Raw genomic sequence first — 13,342 nt, 5'->3', positions numbered from 1 at the left:
CCACAGGGCCTTGAAAACAGTTCCACAGGGCCTTGAAAACAGAGCTTTTTAGGCAGGCGTTCCGTTAGGAGCGGCGTCTTACCAGCAGCGCCCTGTGCGAACCCTGATTCAGTATGACCTAGCGCGGTGGCACCGCTAGAATGTGTCCTTAAATTGCACTTTATTTCTATCGCCATCGAAACTATGTTTTAATTTGATTTGTCTGTGTTTTAAATGATTTATGGTATTTTATCATTTGTAAAATGTATACTGTTCATCAGTTTCATGGAAGCCGCCCTGAGCCCGCCTCAGCGGGGAGGGCGGGGTAAAAGTTAAAGTAATAAATAAATAAATAGGTCGAGAGAGACGTCCTTTTCTCCCTTTCTCACAATACAAGAACTCGTGGGCACTAAATGAAATTGCTGAGCATTCGGGTTAGAACAGATAAAAATGGAAGTACTTCCTCACCCAAAGTGTGATTAACACATGGAATTCACTGCCACAGGAGGTGGCGGCGGCTGCAAGCCTCGACGGCTTCAGAAAGGAATTAGATAAGCATACGGAGCAGAGGTCCATCAGTGGCTCTTAGCCACAAGGTATAGATAGGAACTCTCAGTCTGGGGCAAGGGATGCTCTGTATTCTTGGTGCTTGGGGGGGAAGGGGTCAACAGTGAGAGGGCTTCTAGTGTCCTGGCCCCACTGGTGGACCTCCTGATGGCACCTGGTATTTTTGGCCACTATATGACAGAATGTTGGACTGGCTGGGCCATTGGCTTGGTCCAACATTGGCTTCTCTTATGTTCTTAACAGCATGGAAAACTCCATACCAGAATACACAGACATGTACCCACCAGCTACGTTGAAATCTGCTCCATGCACAGGGTTGCCAGGTCCCCCCTGGCCACCGGCATGGTATGGGGGGGGCTCAAGTGGGGTTGCCAGACCCAGGTTGGGAAACTCCTAGAGATTTGGAGATGGAGCCTGGGGAGGCCAAGGACCTCAGTGGGGTTCAATGCCCTAGAGCCCACCCTCCAAAGCATCTATTTTCTCCAAGGGAACAGATCTCTGTAGTCTGGAGATGAGCTGTAATTCCAGGGGATCCTCCCCAGGTCCTACCTGGAGGCTGGCATCCCTATCCATGCATCTACGACACTGACATATCCCCACATTAGGTAAAGGTTCCCTTGCTTGAAAGCCAGTTGAATCTGACTCTAGGGTTGCGGTGCTCATCTCCGTTTCAAAGCCGAAGAGCCAGCGCTGTCCGAAGTCGTTTCCGTGGTCATGTGGCCGGCATGACTAAACACCGAGGCGCACGGAACGCTGTTACCTTCCCACCGAAGTGGTACCTATTTATCTACTTGCAATTTCTTGCTTTTGAACTGCTAGGTTGGCAGGAGCTGGAACTAGACATGAGAGCTCACTCCGTCATGCGGCAACCCGGGTCTTGAACTGCTGAACTACCGACCTTCCACAGCCTGCAGTTCAGCGTCTTAACCACTTGAGCCACCACAGCTCCATCCGCACATTAGAGGGTCATATTTGGATCTGCCACCTGTCACTCGGCTCACAAGGCCATATATACGATGTGATTCTAAAAAAGTGCAGAATCACACAGTGAGTGGAGCTTTCAGCCCCCTAAGAACTGTGGATTTCATTTCTTCATTTAAAAAAAGAAAATAAAAAGCAAGTTGCTAGCTGCAGTGTAATAGGTTCAGCTCCAGAGGTGCCTTATTAAAGTTAAAGAATTTCCTTCACTGATTGTCTTGCTGCCTTCAATGGACTGGTGTTCTTCTGGGTCCCCCGAGCCCAACTGCATTATGTTGTCTTACTCGGAATCCTCACTGTTAGATTCAAATGTTATCGTATCTTTGTAATCCACTCATTGGATTTACTGAAAAGGGTTTTTTAAATCGTAATCTACATTGGGTCCCAGTGAGAAATATTAATAGACTCAGTGGACTAATAATAGCGATGGTATTATTATTAACAATAACCACCCCGTGACTGCTTAGTATTATGCGGGCGATGCCTGGCATGGTGTCCGAAATGCTACACCCGGAACCCCTATGTGCATAACACATTTGCCTCTTAGTAACTGTGATGGATTCGGAGACTTTCGTCACTTTTGACCCCTATGCCGACACCCACCTAGGAGCATGGTTGATCAGGGCCTCAGCACGATATTTGGGATAATTATAGGCTCGGAATTCCTCATTGGACAGGACTCCAGGCCACGTCTCTTCATTGGGTGTCCCTGACAGTGCAGAGGAGAAACAGAGATGAGTCAATCAGCAATAGCATGAACATCCTTAACCGGAGAGCAATGCTTTAGTATTGTAACAAGCCCTCAAGAGGCGGCTTTCAAGGGACATTCACACCAGCCCTCCTCTTTTACATTTTTTCCTTATCACCAAGGGGTCCCCCACCTGGTCCTCACGGGCTCCACGGCAGCCGACCAAATCTCTTCTAGTGCCTCCCAAGTGTTTTTGGAAGGTGGGTGGGGCTTAATGGAGCTTTTACCCAGCAAGGTGTCTGATTGGCCACTGGCGATTGGATTGGCTGTGCAGATAAAAACATCGCTTCGGCAAAAGCTGCCGCCGCAGCACAAGGATCTTCACTGTATGACTGAAGGTAAGCCGTGGCAGCCATCTTGTAGCTGGCTCCACCTCTTTCAGCAGCCATTTTATGTCAGCCATTTTGTGGCTGCGCCCACCGCCCTGTGTCAGAATTCCGAAGGTGCCTAAAGGTTGGGGACCCCTTTTATGACCCTTGCTGAGCTAGGGCAGAACTCTCCGTGCTTCCTCTACAGACTTGCTTTCTCCTGGAATCAGAGGCTTCTCCCTGACCCATTCAAAGGCTGAAGTTACGTACTTGCCCCATAGTTCATGAATAGAAGAAGGGTGAGGGACAGACTAATAAGAGACTAACCAAATCTGTGGCAGGGTAGGAGCTTTTGTGAGTCCCTAGACCTTGGCAAGTCTATGCTCCCAACGCTTCCGTTTCCCAAGATAATGTGAATGCACAAGGCGCATCTGAATTGCACATGGAAAGAAAGTGGTGCTTATTCCAGGGTTGCCAGCTCTGGGTTAGAGAATACCTGGACATTTCAGGGGGTGGAATCTGAGAAAGGTGGGCTTTGGGGAAGGGAGGGACTTCAGTGGGGTATAACCCCATAGTGTCCACCTTCCCAAGTGGCCATTTTCTCCTGATGAACTAGCCTCTGTCGCCTGGAGATCAGTTGTAATCCCAGGTCTCCAGCTACCACCTGGAGGTTGGTAACCCTAGCTTATTCCATCCCTTGAACTACCCGCACGGACTACTTCCCCCTCAGCCAAGCTCTCTTCAGGTTTTGGCTCAGAAGAAGTGATTCAAAACTACATGAAGGGGATATACAGGGGAAACGCAACAGGAGTGTGAACGGTTTGGCGCCCAAATACATGCCATTCACTTGCCCCAAAAATGCCCTCCCCAACATTTTTAGTTCCACCCTGAGGGCACACTCAGGGCTGGCTGAAGTGATGAAGCCTCTGTTTGGTCCTCAAAACCATTGTTTTGACATTGTTTCTCCCCCTCTGAGCCCAGAAGAGTTCTGCTGCCCATTATCCATGTTGTATGGTGCTTTCCACAACCCACTGTACAGCAGAGGGCTTCCTCTTCTCTGTCCCCCCCCCCAGGGCCTAATCAGCAATGCAACCCTGTGAGACCACATCAGGCCCATACCCAATATCCGAAAAATGAAGTGCAGCTGCTCCTCAACTGTGGAGCCGGGGAAAAGCGGCCGTCCTGTGGACATCTCGTAGAATATGCAGCCCACACCCCTAAGGGGACAGAAAGACAGGCATCAGTGGCTACAGGGAGGACGCACTGGGACCTGCCATCGAAACCCTGTTTTAAAATGGAATCCTAATTCTGGGCCCAGAATGGAAAATTCTGCACCAAGAAAAGCAAAATTCTGCAACCTGAATCTAACACGGAAAGCCCAGTGATCAAATAGCGGCACTTCGATACTCCGTATAGATGGATGTCTCCCCTAAGACTCTCGAAACAGCATTATGCAAAAAGAGGTGAAATGTATTTAATTCACATACAGGTTACAGATTTCAGCTTTGCATTCACCGGGCAATAAAACATTGATTCTTTTTTTCATTCCAATTGTTCACAACCCTGTCTACTATGTAAAAGTGTGGCTGCATACAGAAAGCAACAAACGGTAGACCCATGAGACTCGAGTGGGTGTTCCCATCCCCCCCATCACTGAGCCTGGCACAGCTCTAGAAGAAGAAGAAGAGAAGAGATTGGATTTATACCCCGCTCTTCACTACCCAAAGGTGTCTCAGAGCAGCTTACAAACTCCTTTCCCTTCCCCTCCCCACAACAGACACCCTGTGAGGTAGGTGGGGCTGAGAGAGCTCTGACAGAAACTGCTCTTTTTTCAAGAACAGCTCTGACAGAACTATGGCTTGCCCAAGGTCATCCAGCAGGTGCAAGTGGAGGAGTGGGGAATCTCCCAGAGTCCGCACACTTAACCACTACACCAAACTGGCTCTAGGCCCAACACCTACCACTGAGCCTGGCTGCTAGAGTCTACCACTGCCACCACCAGGCTGGAGTGGTTCCCTTTTCAACTGGTGTGTTTGTCTGTGCGTGTGCAAGCAACACAGTTGTATGTGGGCAGGGGGTTAAACTGCCCCCAATGTATTTTATATTTGATTTCAGATTATTCTGCAGACCTGGGGAGTTTCCCAAGTTTGCAGGAAAATCCGTTTATCATCGGTGTGGCCCCAACCTGCAGATTTAGGTATCCGCAGATGGTAGCCACACATCTCTAGTAGACATGTACATAGCTGTGAAGATGTGCAGCATTTCTACCACCTGCCTGCTGAGTAAATTTTCCATATCTGCCACGGCATACTGCCACGGAATCTGATATGAACTGGGAATATTCCAGCATCTTCTTTGGCAAAGATTACACAGAAGATACGAGGAGAGTTGAGGTGAACAAGGCACTCTTTTTTCAAAGTATATTCAGGGGAAGGCCTCGGCCTCTGTGCCCTGTTGTTGGCCCTCCAGAGGAACTGGTTGGCCACTGTGTGAGACAGGATGCTGGACTAGATGGACTGCTGGTCTGATCCAGCAGGGCTCTTCTCATGTTCTTATGAAGGCCTCGGCCTCTGTGCCCTGTTGTTGGCCCTCCAGAGGAACTGGTTGGCCACTGTGTGAGACAGGATGCTGGACTAGATGGACTGTTAGTCTGATCCAGCAGGGGCTCTTCTGATGTTCGTAAGATTTGACCCTGGAAGCAGTACATTTATATTTACTTAATGCATTATATAACTTTAATTTAAATGCATTTGGGCCTTGGACATCATTCTTTGACTGAGGACATTCCATCCTACCTCATCCCCACAGTAACTATGGGTCACACAACCATAAAATTTGTGGCCAAGGGGGTAGTCTCCAGAGGGCTGTGTAGAATCCTTACCACATGTCGATCTGCGTGGAATATTCCGTCGAGCCCAACAGGATGTCGGGGGGCCGGTACCAAAGCGTCACCACCTCATTGGAGTAGGTCTTGGTGGGAATGGATTTTGCCCGGGCCAGTCCTGACAGGATGTTAAAAAAATTATATATACGCATTAGGGCAGAGGTCACTAACCTCTTCTTTAATGAGAGCTACTTCTGCATACCAAAAAATATCCCAAGATACCTTTTTCCCCAGGACATATTTTCAAGTTTTGTTCTGTCCCCAAAAAGAGATAATGGACAAGGAAAAGCACCTCAAGAGAAGCCATCAACTAAGGAATTAGAATAAAATCATATAAAACCAAAGTCTTTTTTTTTTTAAATGAGAAAGCCTAGAACCAGGCCTGTAGCTACAGTGGGGCATTTTGGGGCTCTGCCCCCTCAAACATGAGGCACGCCACACAACAGCTGCTGTCCCTCTCTGCCTCCCCCTCCCTCCACTCCTGTGGCATTAAAAGGGCCCTCCAGCTGATCGACGGGAGCACGTGGCCACCAACCAGTTGGAGGGCCCTTTAAATTTTGCAGCCGCCCCTCTCCCTCCCCTCCTCCAGGAATTAAAGGGCCCTCCAAGCTGATCAGCGGGCCCTTTAAATCTTGCAGGAGGTGAGGGAGAGGGGCGGCTGCCGGCCACACGCCTTCCCTGAACTCCAAGCCACAATTCTGCTGCTTGGAGATCGGGCATGGGAACCCTTTAAATGCTGTTTTTCTCGTGGGGGCTGCCTGAGCCTGATCTCCAAGCAGCAATCAGGGAAGGCATGCAGCCACCCCTCCCCCATCCCCCCCCTCCACTGCTGCCCCACAAAATTTCCTCATGCCCCACCAACCCAAAATTTCTGGCTACGGGGCTGCCTAGAGCAGATATTTTTGCCGACTTTCTCCAGAGGCTTCTAGGGCAGTGTTTCCCAACCCGGGGGTCAGGACCCAAAAGCGGGTCCCGAAACCTGTAAAAGTGGGTCGTAGGCCACCCCTGCCCTTTCCATTGTTCATTTGTATTTTGGAAATCAAGAAAACCCTCACCTTCAAACTGCTTTAAAAGGGGATTAGAGAGATTCACGGAGGATAAGTCTATCAGTGGCTACTAGCCATGGTGACTGAGGAAAACGTCCGCATTCAGGGGCACTAAGCCTCTCTATCCCAGAACCAGGAAGAAACATCAGGGGAAGGCCTCGGCCTCTCTGCCCTGTTGTTGGTCTTCCTGAGGAACTGTTGTTGGTCTTCCTGAGGAACTGGTTGGCCACTGTGTGAGATAGGATGCTGGACTAGATGGACCATTGGTCTGATCAAGCAAGGGCTCTTCTTATGAAGGTCTCTATGCCCTGTTGTTGGCCCTCCAAAGGAACTGGTCAGCCACTGTGTGAGATGAGATGCTGGACTAGATGGACCACTGGTCTGATCCAGCAGGGCTCTTTTAATGGTCTCATGAAGGCCTCAGCCTCTCTGCCCCGTTGTTGGCCGTCCAGAGGAACTGGTTGGCCACTGTGCGAGACAGGATGCTGGACTAGATGGACCACTGCTCTGATCCAGCAGGACTCTTCTTATGAAGGTCTCTATGCCCTGTTGTTGGCCCTCCAAAGGAACTGGTCAGCCACTGTGTGAGATGGGATGCTGGACTGGATGGGCCACTAGTCTGATCCAGCAGGGCTCTTCTGATGTTCTTACGAAGGCCTCAGCCTCTCTGCACTGTTGTTGGCCCTCCAAAGGAACTGGCTGGCCACTATGTGAGACAGGATGCTGGACTAGATGGGTGCCAAGGTCGTAGTTTGTCTAGAGTGCCAAAAAACCTTGGACCACCACCCCCTGATGGGTCACCACACCAAGGAGAGAGGGAGGGAGGGAGGGAGGGAGGGGATGGTTAATTTTTTTCACTCACCAAAGTCCGCTAGCTTGAGCTCCCCTCTTTCATTGATAAGCAGGTTCTGGGGCTTGAGGTCTCGGTGCAGCACCTTCTGACGGTGGCAGTAGGCTAGGCCACGGAGCAGCTGGAAGAGGAATAGCTGGAAGAGGAAACAAAGCCATGTCGGTTCTGTTTTTCCCTTTGGAACGCCTGCTGTGTTCGGTGCGGATCGGAAAGAAAGAAGAGACAACCAAGAGGGGAATGTAACAGAGGTTTATAAAGTTAGGCATGGGGCGGAGAGAGCTGACAAAGGGAACTTTTTCTCCCTCTCCCCAAATACAAGAACTCAAGTCATCCAATGAAATTGATGGGCAGTAGGCCCAGACAAAAGGAAATATTCCTTTACACAGAGAGTAACTGACATGTTAGATTCGCTGCCAGTCAGAGGCTGTCATGATGAAGAGAAGAAGAGATTGGATTTATACCCCGCCCTTCACTACCCAAAGGTGTCTCAGAGCGGCTTACAAACTCCTTTCCCTTCCCCTCCCCATAGGAATAATATTCCCCACAGGAATAATCAGCTTTCAAGGGGGATTAGATAGATTCACGGAGGATAAGTCTACCAGTGACCACTAGCCATGGTGGCTGAGGCGAACCTCCACATTCAGAGGCACTAAGTCGCTGAATCCAAGAGCCAGGAGGCAACATCAGGGGAAGGCCTCAGCCTCTATGCCCTGTTGTTGGCCCTCCAGAGGAACTTGTTGGTCACTGTGTGAGACAGGATGCTGGACTGGATGGACCACTGGATGGACCACTGGTCTGAGCCAGCAGGCCTGTTCTTATATTCTTATGTTCTAAAAGCCCACAAATTAAGAAACAGCAAAGCATTTGTTAGGTTCCTTTGAGTACTGCAAAAATTTATCCAGGTTTCTAACATTTATTCCAGAAACAATTTTACTTGGTAACTAACACTTCTTGGTTTGTTGCAGTCCTAAACTAAGTGGGCCGCATCATCACCTACAGCCAGATCCAAAGCAAAGACAACAGGCAGGCGGGGTATGAGCTCCCACGTGAATGTCTCACAGTTACCCGAGTCTTTGCCCGGCAACACAGGTCTAGTGTGGGCCAGGGCTGACTCACTCAAGCGGACACCAGCTATGGTTGCCAACCTCCATGTGTGGCCTGGCGCTCTCCCAGAATGACAACAGATCTCCAGGAGAAAATGGCTGCCTTGGAGGGTGGACTCCAGGGCATTAAGCCCCACAGAGCCCCCCCCCTCCCCCAGGCTCCACCCTTAAAGCTCCAGGAATTTCCCAGTCTGGAGTTGGCAACCCTCGCACCAGCTGGCACTTGCTCCCAAGTGGCACAGGTGAGTAGCAGTGCGCAGGGGGGCTTGCTGCCTCCGAAGAGCCAAATCACTGACAGCTGGATCCAGAGGGGTCTGGCAGTGGTCAGAAGCACAGGGGCATGGGCCTTGTGACCTCCAAGTCCTGGGCACTGCCTGGTTGCAAGGAGAGCCCCTGTAGACTTATTAGCACTGCCGAGCACTAAAGGCTGCTGTGCTTGGAGCCTGACGGCTAACCCCTCCCCACAACCCCCACCAGCTAAAAGTTCCCATGCACACGCAGTGTCGTCACAATGACAGAAATAGGAGGGGGGATATCCTCTTTGGCGGAGGGCATTTTTAAGAACATAAGAGAAGCCCTGTTGGATCAGGCCAGTGGCCCATCCCGTCCAACATGCTGTGTCCCACGGTGGTCAAAACCCAGGTGCCATCAGGAGGTCCACCAGCGGGGCCAGAACTCCAGAAGCCCCTCCCACTGTTGCTCCCCTCCAAGCACCAAGGATACAGAGCATCGCTGCTCCAGACAGAGGGTGCGTTCAGACGGGCCATTCAAGCCGGCATAAACTGCTCCAGTTGGAACGGAGCAGTTTGATCCGGAAGAAACGCGATCACACTCACCTCCTGACTGCGCAGCACATCGTGATATGCCCGTTCATACTACCAATGTGCAGCAGCGTGCGTCGGCGGTTTAAAAAAAATTTTTTTATATATTTTGCACATGCGCATAGGCAGCCATCCACAGAGTTAGATCTTTGCACAGGCGCAGAACACCCCGTCCTGAAAAGCGTGCCCTGAAGCGAAGACTTCCCTTTAAACTTTTACAGCGAAAAGGGCCTCCGTGAGGTCCCAGACTCGTCCGCAGCCTAAAACTAAGCATCTTTTTTTGTTTTGTTTTACAAATGCCGGGACGAAGCTTCGCCCAAGCGCACATCGAGGAGGCTAAAAGAAAAAAATGGCGGCCGAAAAGCGGAAACCTCAGGCTTCTGAACAGAAGTGGCTCTACACCGACGAAGAGCGATCAGACGGGGATAATGCGGTTGGAACCGGAGCACTCAGGATACCACCACTTGGGGACCTAGTAGCAGAATACACTGGTTTAAAGGGTGTTTGTGACGGTTAGGGACGGAAGGCAGATGTTCGCTGTGTGATTGCGCGTAAGTACTCCGATTCTAACCAGCATTTATACCGGCTTAAATGCCTGTCTGAATGCACACAGAGTGTTCCATAAGAACCTAAGAGATGCCAATGTTGGATCAGGCCAATGGCCCACCCTGTCCAACACTCTTGTGTCACACAGTGGCCAAAATACCAGGTGCCATCAGGAGGTCTACCAGTGGAGCCAGAACTCCAGAAGCCCACCCTCTCTTGCCCCCCAAGCACCAAGAATACAGAGCATCACTGCCACAGACACAGTGTTCCCTCTATACCTTCTGGCTAATAGCCACTGATGGACCTCTGCTCCACATGTTTATTCAATCCATTCTTAAAGCTGTCTGTGCTTGTAGCCGCCGCCACTTCCTGTGGCAGTGCGTTCCACGTGTTAATGTCTCTTTGGGTGAGGAAGTACTTCCTTTTATCTGTTCTAAGCCTACTGCTCACTGCTTTCCTTGCATGCCCACGAGTTCTTCTATTGTGAAAAAGGGAGAGAAGTACTTCCTCTCCCTTCTCTATCTCATGCAGGGCTATTTTTGGGCAGGAACGCGCGCAGGAATGGAGTTCCGGCTGGCTCCCGAGTTGGCCACGCCCAGCAGGAACTCATTAGCATAATAGGCCACACCCAACAGCAGAAACTCACTAGGATTGGCTACATTAGGGGTGTTTGGCCTAACATGCAAAGGGGTTCCTGCTACAAAAAAAGCCCTGGGTTTTGACAACAAACAAGGTAAACAGAGTAAGAAGCAAAAGGTGGGTGTGGCTGGATGACCACACTTCTGGTAACATGGGGGTGCGGTCTAATGTGCTAATGAGCTGTGCTGTCAGGGGTGTAGCCTAATATGCTAATGAGCTTCTGCTGTTGGGTGTGGCCTATTATGCTAATGCGTTCCTCCTGGGCTTTCTCTACAAAAAGAGCCCTGAATTCCCATGCATAATTTTGTAAACCTCTTGTCATGTCACTCCCTCAGTCGTCCTTTCTCCAGGCTAAAGAGCCCTAATCCTCTTTAACCTTTCTCCCTAGGGAAGATGTTCCATTCCCATAATCATTTTAGTTGCCCTCTTCCGCACTTTTTCCAATGCGACAATATCTCTATTGAGGTGTGGCGACCAGAACTGTACACAATGTTCCAAATGAGGCGGCACCACAGATTTATAAAGGGGCAAAGATTTCTCCAAAGATGGCCTACTGACCTAAGCTACCACTGGGTTTAGCATCCTGTGATGCTGCTTTCCCCCCCCCCCCCAAACACCACCAGGTATCTACACAGACACAGAGAGGAGACAGTGCTTACCTTCACATTGTGCATATTTATGACATTGCCACAATCATCTAAGTACTGTTTCAGGTCTTTATCCTGCAGAGAGGGAAGAAACACAAAGAGATGGCTATAAAAATCGGACACGGCTTCTGTTTCTTTCATTAAGCTGGCAATCCTATTACATAATTCCCTGGCAGCAAGTCCTGTGGAACTCAGGAAGTCTTCTAAAACAAGAATGCATAGAGGCACACTGTTCTTTATGAAGTCGGTGGGTGCCATTCATCCTGGGGTGGGGGGATACCCCACCTGGGGTGGGCACTGGGGGGAGAGGGCAAAAGGGGTTCTGACAAGTCCTGGCAATTCTTCCCTCTGTGGGCAGCTCTTCTAGGATTCATAGGCTTGGGTCCAGTGATGCAGAAGCAGAAAAGTTCTGCTCAAGCCAGATCTGCCACAACACACAGAACTCTCCTTCCTATAGTGCTCGGAAATTGCCTGCCCAGTGTCTTGTGCAAGTGGGAAAAACAACTCCACTTGTGCACAGAACCCCAGGCACATGCAGAAAAATCTTCTGAGTGGATCCAAGCCACTGTGCTTGGACGCACTCAGTTTCAGTTGCACAATTTCTTGCAAGTGGATGCAAGCCATTTCAGTTGCACAATTTCTTATAAATCACCATGAACTGATACCCATAGCTGCTGTTTTGGTTTTTTTGGCTGTAAAATTCTGGTAAAGTCTCACATGCGTCAGACACATTTTCCCCCTAAGACAAATCCTTTTGTTCACCTGGCTAGCTGTGCTGGTCTGAAGCAACAGAACAAAGTTTGAGTCCAGTGGCACCTTTAAGGCCAACAAAGTTTAATTCTGGGTATAAAGCTTTTGTGTGCAGGCACACGCCTTAGTATCTGAAGAAGTGTGCTTGCACAGGAAAGCTTATACCCAGAATTAAACTTTGTTGGTGTTAAAGGTGCCACTGGACTCAAACGTTGTCCTTTTTGTTCACTGTGAGGCTAAACCTCCCCCCCCCCCCATGTGCAGCGGTTTAAGAAACCCCCAATTCGATTCTTACTTAAACTACAAGCCTGTTAGGTGTCTTGGGAGCAGAGCTTCTTCCCTCCGCTCACCTGACATATGAAGTTTAGGAGTACTGGTCTAATTTACAGGATTGTTGCAGTTGGTATAGAGATCAGGCTTCGGGGGAAGCATTCCCAGAGAGGATTACATCAATGTGAAGGGACGACTGGTTGTCATTACCGTGCTCCACAGGATTAACCTTCCACAAACGTGGACCACTTTTCCGACAAAAATTAAAAGGGTCCAGAGGCAGGTTAAGTATCACTGAAATGCTGGTTTGGAAAGGGTGCTGAGAATTGTCTTTAGTGTTTTGAGATCCCGTTTGGTTTAGTGGTTAAAGAGGGGCAGACTCTAATCTGGAGAACCGGGTTTGATTCCTCACTCCTCCACACAAAGCCAGCTGGGTGACCTTGGGCCAGTCACAGTTCTCTCAGAGCTGTCAGCCCCACCTACCCCACAGGGTGGCTGCTGTGGGGGGAGGGAGGGAAGGCGATTTAAAGCCGCTCAGAGACTCGTTCAGGTAGTGAAAAGCAGGGTACAAAAACTAACTCTTCTTTTTCCTTTTTGATTTTTCCCAGCCAGTCGCAGCTGACTTAACAGCGACCCCGTAGGGTTTTCAAGGCAGGAGAGGTCCAGAGGTGGTTTGCCCTTGCCTGCCTCTGCATGGCAACCCTGGACTTCCTTGGTGGCCTCCCATCCAAGGACCGATCCTGCTTAGCTTCCTAGACCTGACTGGATCAGGTTAGCCTAGTTGTTTAGCCCCCTCATTAAAGTACAATTCCCCACGAGTCCTCGGGAGGAAATGGCGACAGTTAAAGCTGCCCTTCAGTTTGTACAGCCAATATAATCTTCGTTCATAAGAAATGGTGGTGGTGGAAAGCGTCACCAACTTGCAGCTGACGCATGGCGACCCCGTAGGGTTTCCGAGGCAAGAGATGAGCTGAGATGGGTTTGTCATCACCTGCCTCTGCAGAGCAACGCCGGACTTCCTTGGGGGGGGGGGTGTCTCCCAGGGGTCATTTTGTAGAAAAAGAGGTGCAGGAGCTCATTAGCATAACTCATTTGCATAACTCATTTGCATATGCCACACACCCCCTGACATCACCGGAAGTGTGTCAGAAGGCAACACCAACCGCTCAGGCTCCACTGGACTGTTTTGGATTCCTAGCTATTGGG

At 50.0% G+C, this 13,342-nt stretch overlaps 1 protein-coding gene across 1 annotated transcript in view; it reads right to left on the bottom strand.

Annotated features, from left to right (window-relative positions):
* The window catches only part of CDK16 (cyclin-dependent kinase 16), a 110,328-nt gene that overhangs the window by 7,222 nt on the left and 89,764 nt on the right, over nt 1-13,342 (bottom strand). The window contains 5 exon segments of the mRNA XM_015417276.1: nt 2,128-2,233; nt 3,700-3,797; nt 5,462-5,582; nt 7,373-7,496; nt 11,129-11,191. Of these exon segments, the coding sequence (XP_015272762.1) occupies nt 2,128-2,233; nt 3,700-3,797; nt 5,462-5,582; nt 7,373-7,496; nt 11,129-11,191 (512 nt within the window).

This window comes from Gekko japonicus, unplaced genomic scaffold, assembly GCF_001447785.1.
Source record: "Gekko japonicus isolate JY-2015 unplaced genomic scaffold, Gekko_japonicus_V1.1 scaffold1748, whole genome shotgun sequence".
NCBI lineage: Eukaryota > Metazoa > Chordata > Lepidosauria > Squamata > Gekkonidae > Gekko > Gekko japonicus.
Note: the sequence above shows the minus strand (reverse complement) of the source record. Positions and strands in the feature narration are given on the sequence as shown.